At 49.4% G+C, this 19,654-nt stretch overlaps 1 protein-coding gene across 1 annotated transcript; it reads left to right on the top strand.

Moving 5' to 3' along the window:
- Nucleotides 1-11,323: 11,323 nt before the first annotated feature.
- On the top strand, nucleotides 11,324-19,358 carry LOC148219654 (uncharacterized). Its single transcript, XM_088157383.1, has 8 exons — nucleotides 11,324-11,846; nucleotides 13,756-13,812; nucleotides 14,092-14,310; nucleotides 15,106-15,293; nucleotides 16,227-16,347; nucleotides 16,987-17,593; nucleotides 17,943-18,057; nucleotides 18,434-19,358. The coding sequence occupies exons 1-6, from the start codon at nucleotides 11,333-11,335 to the stop codon at nucleotides 17,055-17,057; spliced, it is 1,170 nt and encodes a 389-aa protein (XP_088013509.1). The 5' UTR covers nucleotides 11,324-11,332; the 3' UTR covers nucleotides 17,058-17,593; nucleotides 17,943-18,057; nucleotides 18,434-19,358.
- Nucleotides 19,359-19,654: the final 296 nt, after the last annotated feature.

Genomic DNA, 19,654 nt, shown 5'->3' with positions numbered 1-19,654 from the left:
GTGCATCATCTGTTTTAAGGAGAGTAATCTCTGGACAGTTCTATGCTGTGCCAGAAACTGGAAACAGAAAAGACACTTAAAATTGGAAGAAAACTGAAGCAAGAGTTCAGTTCCATAAGTAGTAATAACATGTATCACTTATGATAAACGCCTAAAATACCATAAAATCCAAAAGAGATGCATGTGTGCATCTCTGTAAATATTTATGCATTACTGAGAACTGCACTGATCCACCTCTGCATGTGTATAGGCATACATATAGGCATTTTATAAAATAAACAGGCACAATAAAGAAAAGCAATGTGACTTCTGGTATCACCATGGGCATATACAGTGTGCCTCTTAGACCTGCATAAATAAAATTATGTTTTGCATATATCTATGTTACATATTTTAATGCATATGAATTCACTAATATTTTTTATTCCATATCAATTGTATTTTGTAATGTCTGCATCTTGATTTTTTTTTTTTTTTGCTCTTAACAGCAAAGGAATATGTAAGGAGATTTGCTTGGGAAGTGAACATTCTATTCTTGAACATGATTTCTTTCCCCTCTGGAAAAATAGAAAACCAGGAACAGCAAAAGGAAACTGGTCTGAGTATTATTTGTCTTTTGTTTTGTTATTTGGCAAAATAAGAACACATAACAACAACAAGAACAAATAAAACAGTTGTGTGAAAGAAATACATCCATTTCTCTGAGAGCACCTGTGACCTGAGGTGTCACCACATCAACCACACTGTCAAGTTGTGTGTCTTTGTTGGAAAATCCCAGCTCTAGAGAGATGGGCCAACTCAGAGGCATTTTAAAAGATTTTATTCCACTATCGGTCTCATTAAAGAGTGGAACATAAGAGATATAAAACTCAGTGCCATTCTATCAGAAGCCAACTTATTCCCTGGTTACAATACCTTATAAATATTTTTCAGCCTATTAGCTTTTGCCACACATTGCTGCTAACGCTTCTAACACCAATAAGCTATTATTTTACCCCACATGGTCTTGCCACAATGCATCTTTCAGAGTTCTAATTCTCCAAAATATCTGGTCTTTTTGCAATGCTATCGTTTGAAACTTGTTTCTAGTTCAATCTCTCTCTTAACAACGTCTTCTCTATCCCATGGCCTTTCTAGAAAAGTCAGCATATCTTATCTCAGAATTTGCCTACAGATGTACAAGACTGTGTGAGCTTTCAGTCATGCTTTGAGCATAATTTACAATCCATTTCTCACATGTCTTTTCAACAAGAGAGAAAAAAACCTGTTCTGCAGAATTCAGTTACATCATTTCAGATGTGTAATACAAGGTTGTTGGGAAAAAAAAGAAACTCCACAATGCTACAAGCTCAATGCTCTGGGGTATATTTCCCTGGCTGTTGTTCTGGGCCCGGATGATTTACTGGTGATGTTTTTTTCCCCAGGAACTGCAGTGCAAAGGCAATAACATATTTATTTAATCTCACATGCTTTTCCCAGGAACTGCAGTGCAGGGAAACAACATATTTCTTTAATCTCACATGTTGTCCTCTGCAATTGGCAGCTTTTCTGGCGTCAGCTCAGAACTCAGGGGAGCATCTAATTCCAGACAAAAGCCTCCTTTAAAAGAAGAAACTGAAAGCAGCTTCCAAATGCTTGCTTAAGGCGATGTGGTTATGGGAAGTATTTTATTATGCTTCATCACTAGTCTTCCATCTACTTGTTCTTGAATCAATCCTTATGTTGAATTCTGCTGCCACATCATTCACAGCATCCAACAGCAGCTGCTCCAGGACAGCACACACAGCCAGCAGCCAAGAAGCCTGCAGTTCCCTCTGCTCTCACAGAAATCTGCTCTCACAGCAAGCTGGGGAGCACCAGCCATGCTCCCAGCTCTGTGATGGCACACGTGCCCACGCAGGATCTCAGCCCAGGTTCAATGTCAAGTGCAGCATTCACGGCCCCTGACGGGCTGAACGTTTCTGTAACACAAATGTCTTGCAGAAACTGACTGCTGGGAACACCAAAATGTGATGGTGGAGTTGCTCCCAACCAGAGGTTTGGGATGGAAAGGCATGTGCTTAATGCAATGGTTCAGTTTGGTCTCTGGAGGAAAATAAGGTGCTAGTTTAGTTAGTCCAGATGCTGGGATTACCTAAACCCTGAAGTTTTTTGTCCCCCTCTGTGCTGGCCCTGGACCACTTGTCCTCCACTGCTAATAGCCCAGCCCAGGGATTGTATTGGGTTTGTGTGGCCAGGGTTTGGAAGCAGGGGGCTACAGGGGTGGCTTCTGTGAGAAGCTGCTGGAAGCTTCTCCAAGTCCAGGAGAGCCAATGCTGCTGGTTGCAGTGTGCACCCAGCCCTGGCCAAGGCCAAGCACATCAGAGACGGTGGGAATGGCTCTGAGAAAACATATCTAGGAAGGAAAAAAAGGTTCTTGTGCAGATGTAATTACAGACATTGAAGAGAGGAGTGAGAATACATGAGAGGAACAGCTCTGCAGACCCCAAGTTCAGTGAAGAAGGAGGGGCAGGACGTGCTCCAGGTGCTGGAGCTGACATTCCCCTGCAGCCCATGGAGATCCACAGGGATGCAGGGATCCACCTGCAGCCCCTGGAGGGGCCCACGCTGGAGCAGAGGGATGCCTGGGAGAGGCTGTGGGAGGCCTGTGCTGGAGCAGGGTCTCAGCAGCGACCTGTGACCCTGTGAAGAGAGGAGTCCACACTGGAGCAGGTTGTGCCTGAAGGACTGGCCCCATGGAAGTGTGACCCACATGGGAGGGGCTCCGTGGTGCATCAGGAGAACAACACCCCCTGAGCAGCTGGAGAAAAAACATGTGATGAACTGATCTAATCCCCACACCCCATGTATTTAAGATTTATTTTACTTCTCATTATCCTGCCCTGATTTATTTAATAGTAAGTTCAGTTAATATCCCCAAGTTCAGTCTGTTTTTCAGTCTGTTTTTTGTGATGGTATTTGCTGAGAAACCTCTCCTAGTCCTTAACTCATGAACCCTTTGTTACATTATCTCCCCCTGTCCACCTGAGGAGGGGAGTGAAAGAGAAGCTTTGGTGGGTGCCTGGCATCCAGCCACTGCAGATGCAGGGATGTTCTTGGCACCACGAAGCCAAGGTCCCCAGTGTGCACCCCCACAGGGTTCTGTCCCCAGAATAACTCAGTCCTCTGGTTCTGACACACAGATTGGGAACTGAAACCCAAAGGTGGCTGCAACCACTCAGGTGAACACAAAGCAGACAGTCCAAGACCCTGAGCTTGGAGGTTCTTACCACCAAGCTAATCCAAAGTGCATCACTCACCCTGTTCATTTTTCCAGTAAGAAATCAGGTTTCCTTTGAAAACAGTATGCACTGCAATCTGCTTGCTGGCTCTTCAAGTCTTGATTCACATTAATTCCCACTAATCAGAGAACACTTTGGAATTTTTAAGAGCTTATTTCCAGTTGTGTGCCATCTTGCATGGCTTCCAGAAAGAGTCATGAAATGGATGATGAGCCAACTTCTTGGCAATTCAAGAGTGATGATGGATGCTAGTTCAGGCTGTAATGAATATGTGAGAAAGAGTAATGAGGTTTCTTTTTAATGCAAATCTTAAATAAATATATCCAATGCTAAAGTGAATTTTAGCTTTTTCCTTTTTCACAGAGCACAGTATTAATTCTGTGTTTATCTGTAGCTATATCTATATCCACCTGTATCTATATTATGATTCTCTGCAAAGTTTAATGGTGATGACGCCTGGATCCTTTCCTTCCAAACAACCACTTCACCAGCTTGCTCTCAAAGTAAGTAACAGCACTATGTCTCCAACAGAAGTGAAAAAGGAATTACTTCATAAAGATACAGCTCTTTTTTCCTAGAAAAGGGAGATGTCTCTTGGGACAGTAAGTCTGTCATGTAGTAATTCCTACAAGAGTCTTTTTGTCCAACTTTAAGTTGGTATTTGATTGCAGAACAGAGACAGTGAGAATTTTTGCCTTACAGGATTGGCAAAGCCAAGATTCTGAGCAGCTTCAAGCAGAGCTGTCCAGAGTGCAAAACATGTGGTTTGGATTAAATCCACAAGATTTGTACTCAGAACCATTAATGGAATTAATGAGTTACTGACAGTATATCAAGAACAGCTGCATTTTCAACATTTCAGTAATTCTGTGGGTCTATGCTAATCGCTCTTCACAAATAAAATCTTGGTTGTTGAAAGCATCAGTGCTTGTGCAAGTGTGTCATGGATGTTGCCTGTTAAAAGCCTCAAACATTCCTTATTTGCTAAGCAAGTTGATGGCATAGCTTCTATTTTAACTGGGAAGAAGGAAGGAAGGAAGGATTCCAGGAAGGATTCCAGGAAGGAAGAAAGAGAGGGAGGGAGGGAGGGAGGGAGGGAGGGAGGGAGGGAGGGAGGGGAGATCCAAATTACATATGCACAGCAGTCAGTCAGCTCCAAAGAGGGTCCTTTTAAATTATCATGAGAGAGTAGACAAACTGAAAAGTAATAGCATCCCAGAGCAATCAGCAACATCAGCCTTTGGCAGCAAGGTTTAATCCAAGGGCACTGCTCTTGCAAATGTTGTCACTTATTTGGGGGTAGTAGTGAATTCTAGCAAAGAGAAGAGCATAAGAAGAAATTATCTGTGAGAGACAAAGAAAAAACCCACCTCAGCTTCTATATACTCTTGAGTCAAACACAAATCAAAGAAGTTTTTGGAACAAGGTTCATGGTATTATGTGCCCAGAGAGTCTTAGACCTGCAGGAATGTCAGTGTGAAGTGCCTGAGAGAGAAATTAAGTTGTCTTTCTGGAGTTGTAGAAGAAAAGATGTTGACAGTGGCTGCATAAAAATCATGAGATGTTTTCCATTTATAAATTTGAGCTATTGTCAGAAATAAAAGTATTAATAAACCTCAACTGCATCATCATTTCAACTCAGTTCTGGATTAATAAACTACCTACATTGAATTCCTTAATTGTAAAAATGCACCAGCAAATTTATAGATATGTACACACATATGAGCATGCATTACTTTTTACATCTCACAAAAATAAATCAGAACCAGGGAAATTGTATATTTGTGTCTTCGTTTTGATTTGCCAATTTAAATAAACTCATTTTTCTGTTGTGAGATAGAACCAGGAGCAAAAGAGCAAGGCAGGCCTAAAACTTAAGAGAGTATAAAAAAATTTATTAACTACACAAACAAAGTGGGGGGGGGAAGCAAATTCGGCATAAGATTTTTCTCACACCACTCCTTCCTTCCCTCTCCCAACCTTCATAACAGCAAAACAAACATACAACAAATACTTTGGTCAGTTCCCAATTTAGGCTTTGTCAGTTCACTTCCGGAGAGAGAAGCCTCCTCTTGTTAAAGCTCTAAGGATTTTTTCCACAAGAAGGAAGAAAACAGTCCTCTCGTGGTTTCATTTTTCACGATTTGCATCCGCCCGGGAACCTGCAATCGTGACACTCCTCCCAACTCCACAGCCTTCCCAAAGCTGTAGATGTGGGCCATGTTTGTCTCATGGAGTATTACTTTTAAGAATGAAATGTTCCACAGCAAAGGTTCTCTTCATTTCTTTTCTCTCTGTTCATGTTTCATCCTCAGAAAATCGAGATCCCCTTCTTTCCTTGGGGCAAAAAATTCTCAACACAGGTGCTCTTTGGTCAAATCATCCATCAAATGGAACATCTCCAACCCCCCATGTCTTTCTCCATGGTTTATAGGAATATTCAGTACATCAGTTCATTCCTACAATTTTATGAAACGATTTTCAGCCATCTCAGCATCTCCTCATTCTCCTTCCATCTAAAAAACTTAGCTCTTGTTTCACTGACTTCAGAAATCTTCTTATTCCCTTTCATATTCAAAGGAAGGCCGGAGGCTTTGCAAATCTTATCTGAGCACTAAAGAGTTAAAGTTTCACACAACTGCCAGAGTCGGGCCAGGCCCAGGCCGTGCTGGGTGAGGGTGGCTGAGGTGTCACTCAGCCTTTTGGGGCTGGGCTGCAGCCCCACCCTGCCCATGGCCAGCCCTGCTCCCAGACAGGCCCGGCTGCCTCCCCCAGGCCGGCCAGGCCTGGCCCTTCCGACAGCAGCGGGAACCGGGCCCACACCCCAGAGCCACAGGCCCGTGGAGGAGGAAGCCATGAAGGTCTTACCAAGGAGCCTTTCCTCCCCCCGGCCATCGGGGCCCCTCATTTGCAAACGGGGCCCAGCGGCCCCCTGAGCCTCCCCCGTGCATGGGTGGGGGGGAAGCTCAGGCTGATGTCACCTGCTCAGCCACCAGAAAGACAAAAAGACTCAGTTCCAGATTACCTCCTTCAAAATGTGTGTTCACACAGCAAACTAACTTTCTCCCATTGGTTGTTGAAGTTGTCCCAACTCCCACAGAGGAAGCTCCCTTAGAAAGAACTTCCCTCTGAATTTCTTCTTCCCAAGTCAACCCATCACAATCAATCTATGTCAAGACCAGCTATCCCTGCTGCTCACTCTGCCTTTGGCATCTGCTGCCCTGCAGGTGTTCAGCTGCAGCAGATTTCCTGTGGGAAAAGGTGCTGCCTGCATGGCCCTGGGCCTATGGCAGTGCCCCTCAGGACATGGGTGCCAGCCATGGTGGGGCACAAGGGCAAGGGCAAAGTTGCCAGAAGGCTGAGGAAGCAGTGCTCAGGGACTGCGTGAGGGAAATAACTATTTATTTATTTATTCCTAAATAAAGGGTTGCAAGGACCCTTTAGTTCTGCCTGCAGGGGACCTCTTGCAGGTCGGGGGGAGTCCTGGGCCTAAGGGGCCCTTTTCTTTGGGGGATGCTGAAGACCAGGAGATCTGGGCCTGCTGCTCTGGGCAGATGATCCTGCCAACATCATCACCTCCTGCTCTGGCTCCTGCTGGGGTCAGTTCTGCCCTGCCGACATGGCGACCCTTGGGGGATGGCTGTGATCCCTGGGCTGAGCAGGGTCTGCTGTGGCGGCTTCCTCCTCCTCCATGGAGACTGCAGGGCTGCTGCTGCTGGCTGCAGTCCCTATCCCTGGAGAGCTGGAAGAGCTGGAGCTCAGGTTATTGGGGCTGGAGGAGCTGGAGCTGCTGCTGGCTTCTGGGCTGTCATCCTCATCCACAGCAGCATGGGAGTGCAGCAGCCTCTGGGCCCCTGAGCTGCAGTGTCTCACAATGATGTCGATGGTGTCCTGGATCAGTGGCACTGTGTGTTCCTCCAGGACATCCTGCAGACTCTGGATCATGGTCTCCTGGTCTGGCCCATACACACACAGAGCATGCAGAATGGCGCTCTGTGTGCTCCTTGCCACCCACCACTCGTCCCTTTGGATGGCCTCTACACTCTGGTTCAGCCAAGTCCGCACAGGGTCCAGAAGTTCCCGTCGTTGACGGAAAAGCTGTGCCCAGACCTCGGGCAGGACACCGCCGACAGCTCGGGCTGGTGTCTCTTGAGGAAGAGAGGGATGGGGCGGCACAGGGTGATGGGGGCTGTTCTCATCCTGGCCGCCGGGAGCTCTCCCTGCCTGGCTCGTGGCTGCTGGCAGCTGCTCAGGGGCTGTGATGACAATCTCCAGAGACTCGTCTGCATTGTCAGACAACCTGAGAGTCTCTATTGCTCTTCTGCAGAGTGGGCACACGGGATTTATCTGTGCCCACTGCAGGATGCAGCCCTGGCAGAAAAGGTGGCCACAGGGCAGAGCAGAAACCACATCATCCCAGATGTCCTGGCAGATGGCACAGTTGCCACCCATCTCTGTGCCCATATTTGGCCTCTGCAGCACATGGGGAGAGCTAAGGATCAGGAGTCACTCTCCTTTGCTGGTGTCACACCCTGCAGGAGAGAGGAGGAAGGAATAGCCAGGCTGCTGGAGAAGGACACTCCCCAGACCCCTGAGCCCATGGCCACCCTGGGGGGATGTTTTCCTGCACAGCTTACCCTCAGTGCTGCAAGCACCCGCAGTGCCTGGCTGCCTCAAGCAGGCAGGGCTGGGGAATCCCTGCTGGTAGCTCTGGAACTGGCACTGGGACCTGCCAAGAACAGGCACCACTCAGCACCAGAGAAATCTGGCTCGATCCTCCATATCTCACAGTCATGCTCAGTAGGAGTTCAGGCCAGATCCACACTGGGCCCAGCTCTGCCCATGTCTGTATTTAAACAGTGAGGGGTGAGATGTCACAATCCTGCACTTGGTGATGTCACAATCTGCCTCTCGCTGATGTCAGCCTCCATCAGCAGGTGACCAGTGCATGTTCCTACCAGTGCATGTTGTCAAGAGAAACAAGAAAATACTTTTTCTTGTTTTCAACTTCTACATTTCCATGTTGCTCTCCCTTGGTCATTTCCATCATGTGTCCACAGCCCTGTGTCCCATCTCTGCTCCTGACAGCTTGCCAAGGTTTTCTGTGAGGAGAGGAGTGGTGGGACCAGTCAGCATGGACTGCTGTGGCTGGATGATGCCTCCTCCTGTCACTGCCTTTTCCTGGGCACTGCTGGGAATTGAAGAACCTGGGTGCTGATGGCCAGCCCTGGATGGGAGTCTCCCATCTCTGTGAGTTGTTTCCCCACTTCAAGGAGAAGCAGAAAGGAATGTTTTGCTCCAGCCCCATCCACTCCCACTGGGACTTGCCCACAGTGCCAGGTCCCTCTCCACTTCCCAAGTCTCTTGTTTCCAGAAGCCATTGCCTTTGTACTCCTCCCCACAGCCTCAGGAAGGAGCTGGAGTTGCTGTCCCAGCAGAGTGGGGTACATGGGCAAGAGGAACCCTGTGACAACTCAGGAGAGCCCAGGACCCATAACAATGTGGGCCTTGCTGTGCCATCCTCCCTTCTCGCCTCTGGCTATTGTCATCCCTGAGAGTCATCTGCCCAAGCAGTTCTTTCTTCACTTGGCACTAATTTCTCCTAGCTTGAGGGTTGGCTGGTGTGAGTCAAGGACGCTGTGTGCAACCACCACGTGGCTCTGCCTCCGGGTGCAGAGATCTCTCCTCAAACCTGTGCAAATGGAGGATGTCCATTGCCAGACTTTGGTGCTTAACAACCCACATGGAAAAAGATGGAAGTTTGCTCATCAGGACTTCTTTGTGTTGTTATTGGGAGGGGTGCTTCTCCTTGCTTCAGTAAGTGCCTCTTAAAGTATGCATTTCTATTCCTTTTCATTTGGAATTGGACTTTTAAAGGTGTAAATATGCAGGCAGCAGCTGAACTTTCAGAGTGCCAAGATATTCCCTCTTTTCTGTGGAAACTAAGGCCACAGATACTCCAGGAGATGCATTTCCTGCTTTAAGAGGACTCTTCCCCAAGGTGCTGATTTCATCTTGAGTTCTTTGCACATCTGTGCCCCAGAACATCCCCCCATTAACTTGCTGCCATGATCACATTTAATTTCTTTTTCCCTCCTGTCCCATGTACACTGAAATGATGAAATGATAGAAAGGGTGGGGATGGAAGGGACCTTTAGAGATCATCTAGCCCAAGCCCCCTGCCATGGTCAGGGACACTTTCCACTAGACCACGTTCCTCAGACCCTCATCCAACCTGAACCTGAGCACTGCCAATGATGGGACATCCACAACATCCATGGGCAACCCGTTCCTGGCTTTCACTTGAGCAGAGGGGCAGAATTCACTCCCTTGACCTGTTGGACATCCCTCTTTAGACTCAGGCACAGAGGGGATTCAGGGCTGTAAGCACACAGTGCCAGCTCATATCCAATGTTTCCTTTCCCAGTATCATCCAGTCCTTCTCCACAGGGCTGATCTCAATCCATTCATCACCTCCATTGTTTTGCTAGGCTCTGGAATATCCCTTTATATAGAGGAGGCATTTCACACACTGGGGAAAAAAGTTGTACATTTAAGGAAAGGAGGCTGAGCCAAGTGGTGACAGAATTAGCCTAAGAGTGAGTTGAGAGAATTTAGCCTAAGAATGAGGCATTTGTATTAATTATTTTTATTTGAGACTTGACTTTTTGTTTGACTTTGGTGTTTTTTATGTTGGTTTTGTGTGTACTTTTATCTCAGTCTCTTTTTTTTTTTTTTTTTTTTTACTTTTTTATTTAGGAGAGAGAATAAAGTGTTTGTAAGTCTTATTTTGGGCAGTGAAAGAGTTTATATCTTGCCTGGGTCTGTAGATGATGACATGATTTCTGCCAGGTGCCGGCTGAAGCTGTTTACTATGGATTATTTTTTGGCAGTTATGCTGGAGAAAAGCCAGGATTTTAGCAGAGGCCTCGTTTTAAATGGTGCTGTGTTACTCTGACTGCATTCTGTTCCAAGGGGGGGAAGCCCGGCTCAGCCCCCCAGGCTGCAGGGATCGGGGCGGGCAGGGGGGACGGGGGTCAGCTGGGATTTTAGCAGCCGAGAGGGCCTCCCCTCTCCCTTTCTATCAAACGCCGAGGCCCCGGCATTGACAGAGCCCGCCGGCCCTGCCCAGGCCAGTGCTCTACCTCTTACCCAGGCAGAAGGAATAAGGCTCAGTTTCAGGCCTTGTTTGTTTTAAAATGCATGTCCACACAGCCGTGTCCAGTTTTCTCAGTGCTTTAATAACTTGACAATTCTCAAAATTGGACACTGATTATTTTTTTTTGTCAGACATAGAGGAAGCTGCGAAGGTCCAGAGAGAGAACTATTACAGAAAATTAAAACAATCCACTACAAAGTTGATTTGTGTGTGTTTGTACATTAGTAGTGTGGCTGTAGCAATCTGCAAAAAAATCCAATGTTTCAACTGAAAGAAAAGTAGATTCCTGCTATCCAAAGCAATGAGCCAGATGTAAAGGTGATGATGCTGAAGGATTTTGGCCATGAAAATCTCCAGCCATGCCCAGCACATGCCCCACGTGCACTCAGGCTGGCTGAGGAAAGCGCAGATTGGGGATGGCAGCAGAGCCACACATTTGCTAAGAACTGCCTGCAAAGCCTGCTGAGAAAACTCTGGGCTCCACTGAGCGTAGAGGAGGCCAAAGGAACGTTTTCTAATCTGCCCTTTTCATCCCTTTTCCAGCAAACACAGAGCAATGTCCTTTCCCTCTATCACCGATGGTGCCCCAGGCACGGGATGCAGCCAGGGGACAGAGCTGGCCAGCGCTCCCAGTGCCCTCGCCAGGCGCTGCCCCTGCCCTGCGGTGCCGTGCGGTGCCGTGCGGTGCCGTGCGGTGCCCGGCCAGCCCCGGGAGCCGCCCCGCCCGCGCTGGGCCCGCAGCCCCGGCTCTGCCGCGCTCGGCCCCGCCAAGTCCGGCCCGCGCGGGGCCGCGAGCGGGGCCGAGCGCAGCGCCCCCCTCAGGCCGCGCGCCGCCGGCGCAGCCGTGGCCGTTGAGCCGCGGCCGTTGTGGCGACACTCGGCGATCGGCGCGATGGCGGAGCGGTCGCTGCCCGCCGGCCTCAACGCCAGCACCTTCCCCGCCAAGCTCTGGCGCCTGGTAAACAGCCCTCGCGTCCGCTCCGTGCGCTGGGACAGCGGGGGCCAGGGGCTGCTCATCGACCGCTCCCTCTTCGAGCGGGAGCTGCTCAGCCCGGGCAGTGCCCACGTGGATGGAGGCGACGGGGCGGGGCCGGCCCCGGACTCCTTCAGGGCCGCGCACTTCGGCAGCTTCGTGCGCCAGCTCAACCGCTACGGCTTCCGAAAGGTGCCGGACTGGGTTGGCTCAGCTGTGCCGGGCGATTGCGGAGGATGGCTCCACTTCAGGAACCCCAACTTTCGCCGCGACCGTCCCGACCTCCTGCTCCGCATCCAGCGCCTGACCAGGGCCAACAGGCAGCGGCTGGCGGCGGGGCTGGAGGTGCGCGGCCGCCAGCCCAGCCGCTTCCAGCAGCTCCCCACGGAGCGGCCGCTGCCCGCCTTCTCTGCCGGGCAGCCGCCCAGAGCCGGTGAGACGGGCTGGGAGCTGCGGGCGCGAAGGGTGCCGTGGGCTGTGGCCGTGGGCACTGCCCGGCGGGGCAGGAGCGGGCCCTGCCCGTGCTGGGGCTGCTCAGAGCAGCAGCCCCGGCCGGCACAGGGGCTGTCCTTGGGCAAGGCAGCTGTGCCGGCAGGGCCCGGAGCTGTGCTGCCTGTGCCGGGGGCTGCGGGACGGTCCCGCCGCGGCTGCGCTCACCACACGCTGGCCCGCTCGGCCTGCAGCTGGCCCAGCCCTGCGCCGTGGCTGGTGCTGCTCCTTGCCCGGCCCTGGGATGCTTGGGGAGCTCTCCGTGACTGCGGCTGAGCCGAGCGCTCGGTCTGGTCAGGCCCAGCAGGAAGGAGCCTCCCCTGGGGCAGAGGGGAAGAGACCTGGCAGTTGGGATACTGGCAGTTGCCTCCTGCCAAGGAATGGCAGCAGGACAGTGTTTGCAGACAGTTGAACGAATAGGGGAGAGCTCAGTAGACGAGGAATTGGTTGTTGAATAGCCCCACAACATGTTTTGAGGTTTTTTTCTTCTTTCTCACTCTGCTTGAGAGGATGGGAGCTTTTGTCTTCCCTGGTGGAAATACACTTGCTGCCAAGGCAAACACAAGCCAAGACCAATAGTGACCCAGACTTCCCTTTGCTTCCTTTTTTCTTCTCTCACTGTTGCACAGCTCCCTCATGCCAGAACCTTGCTGCTGCCTCAACTGAGGATTCAGAGCTGCCTCCAGGCCCTTCTAGGGGACGTGCAGGTGTTCGGGAGTCTGAGGTTTCCCCACCACCTGCCAAGAAAGTCTGTGCCTCCTCTGGACTTTTTGGGGCTTCACCAGTGGAACCATCGTGGGAGCTCATCCGCAGATTTAATCTCCGCAAGCTCACCATTCCGCTGGTTCGCATCGACCCTGAAGCTGCCTGCAGGGCCCTTCGAGAGAGCAGCCAGTGCAAATCTTCAGAGCAGCACACCCCAGCCACATACTCATCAGGTAGGGAAAGAGTTTCTACCCTTGCTTTTCAAACAGGTCCTGTTTAGTGACCCTTTGAAATATTTTCCTGCAGTGCTCTGTCAGGGGTAGATGTTAAGTGAGAATCAGGTAGAAAGTGTCAAGTCACCTAGGAAGAGGGACCTTGAAAACAGAAAGATTCTCTGTCTGCTTTTCCTGTCCTTGCTGCAGATTTGGAGGGCGTTCTGGGCATTTTCCATACAGCCTCTCTGTAGGGGTGCAAGGGCAAAGTGAAAAGTATTTCCTAACAAGTGGTCAGTGTTAGGTGACTTCCCCTCTTTCTTTGAATGAAGCCAAACTAGGACAGTGATAGGATATTGCAGATGTTTAAGACTGACTGCCCTGCAAATGAAGCCGTGCCATGGAAATGAGCTCTCTGTGTCCCCAGAACAGCTGCACCTGCAGAGTATGGCCTCACCCACAAGGTTGCTTTTTAGAATAAACTCACAGTTTAATTTCAACGTGTGTGCCTGATGATTTGGGCACTTCCTCGTTGAATCCACTTGCTGTGGTCTTTTGTGATGAGAAACTCATGCAGGCAAATCCAAAAGCTGATGGGGAGACAGGAATGGCTGTGATTATAAAGTTTTTTATCCCTTTGGAGTGGAGGAGATAAGACCTGGCAGTTGGGTTTCTGGCAGTCGCCTCCTGCCAAGGAATGGCAGCAGGAGAGATTTCCAGGATGGATGAACATGTAGGAGGGAGCTCAGTAGACAAGGAACTGGGTGTTTAATAGCCCCACAACATGTAGGGATTTTTTTTTCACCCTGCTTGGGAGGATGGGAGCTTTTGTCTTCCCTGGTGGAAACACACTTGCTGCCAAGGCAAACACAAGCCAAGACCAATAGTGACCCAGACTTCCCTTTGCTTCCTTTTTCTTCTCTCACTGCTGCACAGCTCCCTCATGCCAGAACCTTGCTGCTGCCTCACCTGAGGATTCAGAGCTGCCTCCAGGCCCTTCCAGGGGAATTGCAGGTGCTCAGGAGTCAGAGGCTTCCCCACCACCTGCCAGGAAAGTCTGTGCCTCCTCTGGACTTTTTGGGGCTTCACCAGTGGAACCATCGTGGGAGCTCATCCGCAGATTTAATCTCCGCAAGCTCACCATTCCGCTGGTTCGCATTGACCCTGAAGCTGCCTGCAGGGCCCTTCGAGAGAGCAGCCAGTGCAAATCTTCAGAGCAGCACACCCCAGCCAACAGTGCTGCCTCACCTGAGGATTCAGAGCTATCTCCAGGCCCTTCCAGGACAAGTGCAGGTGCTCAAGAGCGTGAGGCTTCCCCAGCACCTCCCGAGAAAGTGTTGGTCACCTCTGGACTTCCTGGGGCTTCATCAGAGGAGCCAGGCACATACAAATTTCAGCTGCAGCCTGAGCGTATCATTCCATCAGTTCCTGTTCCAGAGAGCAGCAGCTGCACATCTCCAGAGCAGCACTCGCCAGCCTACTGCCCATCAGGTAGGGAAAGAGTTTCTGCCCTTGCTTTTCAGAACAGTCATGAAAATTGACCGTTTGAAGTATTTCCCTGCAGTGCTCTGTCATGGGTAGATCTTAAGTGAAAGTCAGGTAGAAAGTGTCAAGTGTGCTAGGAAGCAGAACTGTGAAAACAAAAGCAAACTCAGTCTTCTTTTCCTATCCTTGCTGCGGATTTGGAGGGTGTTCTGGGCATTTTCCAGACAGTCTCTCTTCAGGGGTGCAAGGGCAAGGCAAATAACCTTTGTCTACAACTGGTCAGCATCAGGTAAACTCCCATCTTTCTTGATGGAGAAAACTAGGACCCTGCTAGAATATTGCAGAGTTTGCAGCTTGTCTCTCCTTCAAATAATGATATTAAACTTCAATGAACTCTGTGTGTCCCCAGTACAGCTGCAGCTGCAGAATAGGGCCTTACCCACAAGGTTATTTTTAGAAGAAACTCACAGTTTTAAGTTTTGCATGTGTGTCTGCAGATCTGGGCTCTTCCTGGGTGAATCTGCTTTCTGTGATCTCTTGTGATGAGAAACTGTGAAGCCACCAAGTCCAAAAGCTGATGGGGAGATAGAAAAGGCAGGGATTAGAAAGTGTGTTTGTATATGTGTAGATCAATTTTAGAATCCATCCTTTAATGTACATAGACATCGTTTGGAAGAAAGACTTTTTAAGAGGAAGAACTCACTCTTCCAATTTCCTGGGATGTTTGATCCAAGGCAGCATAGAGCTCTGTGTCCCAAAGCCACATTCTGGAGCCTGACTTATGTGTTTGAATTCTTGCAGCCACTCTAGGCACTTCAGCTGCCAGTGCTCCAGCTGGCTGGGCTGGTTATGCACCATGGACAGCCCCCAGGTGGCTCTGGAATACTCCTGGGGAAGAGGAGTTGCCACCGCTGGATCTGGACCTGGTGCTTGAGACACTGGAGGAGATGCTTTCATCCTCCCCGCCTAAAAGGTCTCCCTCTGCTCAGGTAACTCCACTGAACAGGGGTGAAAGGGGCTGGACTGAGAGCTTTTGAATGTTGTCACTTGGCTGAGAAGCAAAAGCTTCTTGAATTCAGTTGTTTAATGGACAGGGAAGGATTTGCTTGGTAAAGTAAAGTTTCTAAAAAAAGAGGGATGAAAGTTCACCCCTTGGTGAGGATGAGAGGTGTGAGCCTGTGCTGGCCAAGTTTGGTTGTTCCTTTTCCTGGGAAGAATGCCTCCTGCAGGGGCATTTGTGGGAAAGAAGTGGAAGTTTGGAGAATGCCACTGAAGGCAAAGTGTCCTGACAGGGAGGGGCATGTGAGAAGTGCCCCTGTTCCAGCAGCAGATGTGGGCTCTGCCTCTTTTGTTTTGCAAGGCCAAGGCAAAGCAAGGTCTGGGCTGCAGCTGCTGCTGCTGTGTGAGCCCTGCCGTGCTCCCAGAGCTGTGTTTGGGGATGGGCTGGAGCTGCAGCTTTCTTGTGCTCTCAGTAACCTGGTGCCTGCAGCCCAGTTTCTATCGGGGAAATCCTCAGCTGAGCAAACTGGTCAGTCTTGCTCTCCATGTTCCAGAGCTCAGTCATCTTGCTGGTGGGCATCTGTGTGGGAAAAGATGCATGTTCCCATGCAGTCCCTGCAAAGCTGCAGCCTGGATGAGACTGTTCTGCACAGGGCTGTGGAGGGAGGAGCACATCCCTGTGCCGGGAGCTGGCAGGACTCCTTCCTTAGCAGCCATTCCATGTGTTCAGTGTCCCCCCCACATTCAACACTGTCAGCTTTGACAGCTTTTGGACCATGTTGGAGAAGTCAAATCCTTTTGATTTTTGAAGGCCTTTGAGGCCCAGATTTATTAGGATTAAATATGTGAGCCAGAGTTGTTGGACCAGATATTTTGTGTAACTGGTGAGAAGGGTTTATTTCTTTCTGTTTTTCTCTTTCAAGGAGAATGTTAATGTTGCCCCTGAGTCCTCAGGAGGGGAGCCTGTGAACAAGGCTGCAGCAGAGGGAGCTTTGCCTGGCACCGAGAGCTGTGGGAACAGTTCCCAGGAACCCGAGGAGCTTGGTAAGGACAGAGCCCACACTGGTTTAGAGAGGTGTGAGATGGCTGCTCTGAGCCTGCCTCTGACAGGAAGGGAGATCAGAGGAATTGAGTTCTTGTCTGCAGGGTTGGTGCTGCCCGGTGCCTTTAGTTCAAATCCTGCACTGACACAACCTCCCAGAGCCCTGCCCTCCACGCTTCTCCAGAGGCTCTGACACGGAGTCCTCTGCTGTGGCAAGAGAGCAGGGAATAAACCTGACCTTGGGGGAGTTGTGTCACCAAGCCGGGTGTCCCAATTTGGTTTCACAACTCAGCTCACAGCACCCTTCAGCTTCAGCCATTTCAGTGGGGACTGAGGTCTCTCTGTCAGCACAGAGAAAGAACAAGGCTGGGCTTCTTTTTGGGAGCTGGGACTGTCTGTGTTTCGAGCTCTCGTTGGTGCTATTTGCACTGTGAGTGCTGAGACTTTATCGCGGTATTTCAGTGCTTTACACAGTTTTGAACATTTGTAAGGATCCGTGTTCCTTAAAGAGCAGGCTTCAAATTGCCAAGTGAGAGTCTGCTTTTCAGACCATCTTTTACAGTCTTTGATAGAAGGACAGTTACTTCCAAAGGGAAAGATGCACGGAGGCCAGTATTGACTCTGTTCCCTTTGCTTCCCAGATATCCATCTGATCTACCTTGCCAGGAGGGCTGCCCTGCGTGCAAAGGGAAACCCGAAGGAGAGCCTGTGACCATCGGGCAGGTGGAATCCTTCTGTTTATAGATACATTTAAAGATTTCCATAGTTCTATTTATATATGCATATAGTTACATTTATAGATTTATGGAGTTGTGTTTATACATCTATATATTGATATTTACAGATCTTTATAGTTAAATATATATATAGTTATAAATCTGATAGGATTATATTTCATTATATGCAGTTATAGATTTGCAAAGTATATTTATAGATGTGTAGAGTAATACTTATACATACATAAAATTATATTTATAAATCTGCATAGTTTGTAGTTAAGAGTTAGATGGATGTGTAGATGGAGAGATTGATGTTTGTGTAGGCCTAGGCTGCATTTTTACCTCTTCCCCCCCTCGGATGCCTTTTTCATCTCTTGTTTTTCCCCTGTGCCCCCTCTGTCCCCTCTCCCTGTGCTGTGTCCGAGCTGGCGGCCGGAGCGGAGCAGCAGTTCCAGCCCCGGGTGTCCCTGGAGCGCTGGGAGCTGCCGGTGGCCCCAGGCACTGTCCCCTGAGGAGCTCCTGAGGGACGGTGAGATTGAGGGCGCTGAGGAGGTGGTGACACTGAAGGGACGGTGACCTTGAGGTGCTGGTGGGGCTGGGGGTGTGGGGCAGCACAGGGCGATGGTGGCACTGAGGTGACAGGGAAGTGGCACAGACTGAGGGGGGTGGCGGGATGTAAGGGGATGGGATGGGTCAGAAGGGACAGAGGGGGGTGAGAGGACTGCGGGACTCTGAAGAAACTGAAGGGGACTCGGGGTTTGCCGAGAGCATGGCGGGGCTGAGGGGATGGAGGGAGCCAGCAGGGAGCACAGAGGGGTGCGGGACTGCAGCTCTGCCAGGCCTTGGAACCAATTCCTGAGCCTCCATTTTTGCCACAGCTGCAGAGAAGAACTTGAAGACGGCAGGAGAACTGACAGGAGCCAGCAGGCAGAAGCTGAAGGCCACGAGCAAGAGCAGTGAGCAGGGAGCTGCTGCTGGCAGGCGAGAGCCGGGGTGAGGCCACAGGGCCGGTGAGGCCGGCTGGGGGTGAGGGTGCCGTGGGCTGTGGCCGTGGGCACTGCCCGGCGGGGCAGGAGCGGGCCCTGCCCGTGCTGGGGCTGCTCAGCGCAGCTGCCCCGGCCGGCACAGGGGCTGTGCTTGGGCAAGGCAGCTGTGCCGGCAGGGCCCGGGAGCTGTGCCGGCTGTGCCGGGCTGCCGGGGGCTGCGGGACGGTCCCGCCGCGGCTGCGCTCACCACACCCTGGCCCGCTCGGCCGCTTTTCCTTTGCAGCCCTCCTGGGGAGGGCTGAGATTTTCTCTTCCCTGATGGAAGTGCAGGTGCTGCCAAGGGAAAGGCCCTGATCCTGACTCCGTGTTCCCTTTTTTCCCAGATGTCCCGTCTGCTGTCCCTGTCCAGGAGAGCTGCTCTGCATGGAAGAGACCGAGGGAGAGACTTTGAAGATGGCGCTGCTGGAATCCCCCTGCTCAGCGTTCATTTGAAAGATACATGGACTTGCACAGGGAGAGGGATAATTACATCTGTGCATTGCTATTTGTATAGCAGTCTAAATATGTCTGTAGTTATGGATTTATGCTATGTATATATGTATGCATATAGATACATATATGTTTATAATTACGTATATGTGTATATATGTATCTAAATGTACATGTATGTTGTTCGGTTTTTAGTTCTAGTTCCTATGTACGCAGTTGTGTTGATGTCTATTTCTACTGAGGCAGTTATACATATATGGCTCTTTAAATAGGCATAGTGGTATTTACATAGGTATATGTGTTCTAGTTTTATATGTATATTAATCTATTGCTAGATGTCATTAGATTTCCATATGTATCCAATTGTATAGCTGTCTATTTGTATTGATGCAGTTATATGGATATTTAGCTTGGCAGAGTGATATTTTTATATTTATAGATAGGTTTGTTGTATAGATGTTTATACTGTATATAATATGAAATATTTAATCGATATTAACATCTGTATATCATTATAGTTTTATATGTGTTTGTGTATCTGTATGTTCTTTAGTTCTACTTAAATGTGCATGGAATTTTATAGTTGTATAATTCTATCTATTTCGAGGGGGAATGCATATTTTTTAATTTCTGTATGTGCCGTATGTTTGTAGTAATATGTAATAAATTAAGTTGTTAAATACCTAATTTATCTTTGTGTATAGTGAATTGTTGTAGAGGTCGGCAATAAATTAAGTTTTTATTAACAGAAGTTTGTATTTGTATATATTTACATACCCTTGTTGTACTAATGGAATAAATTCCTTTTTTTAACCTTAACTGAGATTTGTGCAGTTCTGTATTGGCAGCACAATGTAGCAATTTGTAATAAATGACATTTTCCAACTGAAATCGATTCTTGTGTATTTGTCGATCAACAGTGCAGCTGTAGCAATCTGCAAAAATTAGATTTGTCAGCTGAGATGGGTGTTGTGTGATTTGTGGTATTTAAAGCAATGAGCAGATGTACAGGTGATGATGCTGGAGGATTTTGGCCATGAAAATCTCCAGCCATGCCCAGCACATGCCCCACGTGCACTCAGGCTGGCTGAGGAAAGTGCAGGTTGGGGATGGCA

The sequence above is a fragment of the Sturnus vulgaris genome, chromosome Z (genome assembly GCF_052056855.1).
Source record: "Sturnus vulgaris isolate bStuVul1 chromosome Z, bStuVul1.hap1, whole genome shotgun sequence".
Lineage (NCBI taxonomy): Eukaryota > Metazoa > Chordata > Aves > Passeriformes > Sturnidae > Sturnus > Sturnus vulgaris.
The sequence above is the reverse complement of the archived record's forward strand: the minus strand, read 5'-3'. Positions and strand labels throughout refer to the sequence as shown.

Bases quoted from the DNA above. Each gene is read 5' to 3' on its own strand.
- LOC148219654 (XM_088157383.1), top strand. From the start codon at position 11,333: ATGGCGGAGCGGTCGCTGCCCGCCGGCCTCAACGCCAGCACCTTCCCC. The intron at 11,847-13,755 runs GTGAGACGGGCT...ACTGCTGCACAG, and splicing joins CGGGCAGCCGCCCAGAGCCG to CTCCCTCATGCCAGAACCTT. The intron at 15,294-16,226 runs GTAACTCCACTG...TTCTCTTTCAAG, and splicing joins AAAGGTCTCCCTCTGCTCAG to GAGAATGTTAATGTTGCCCC.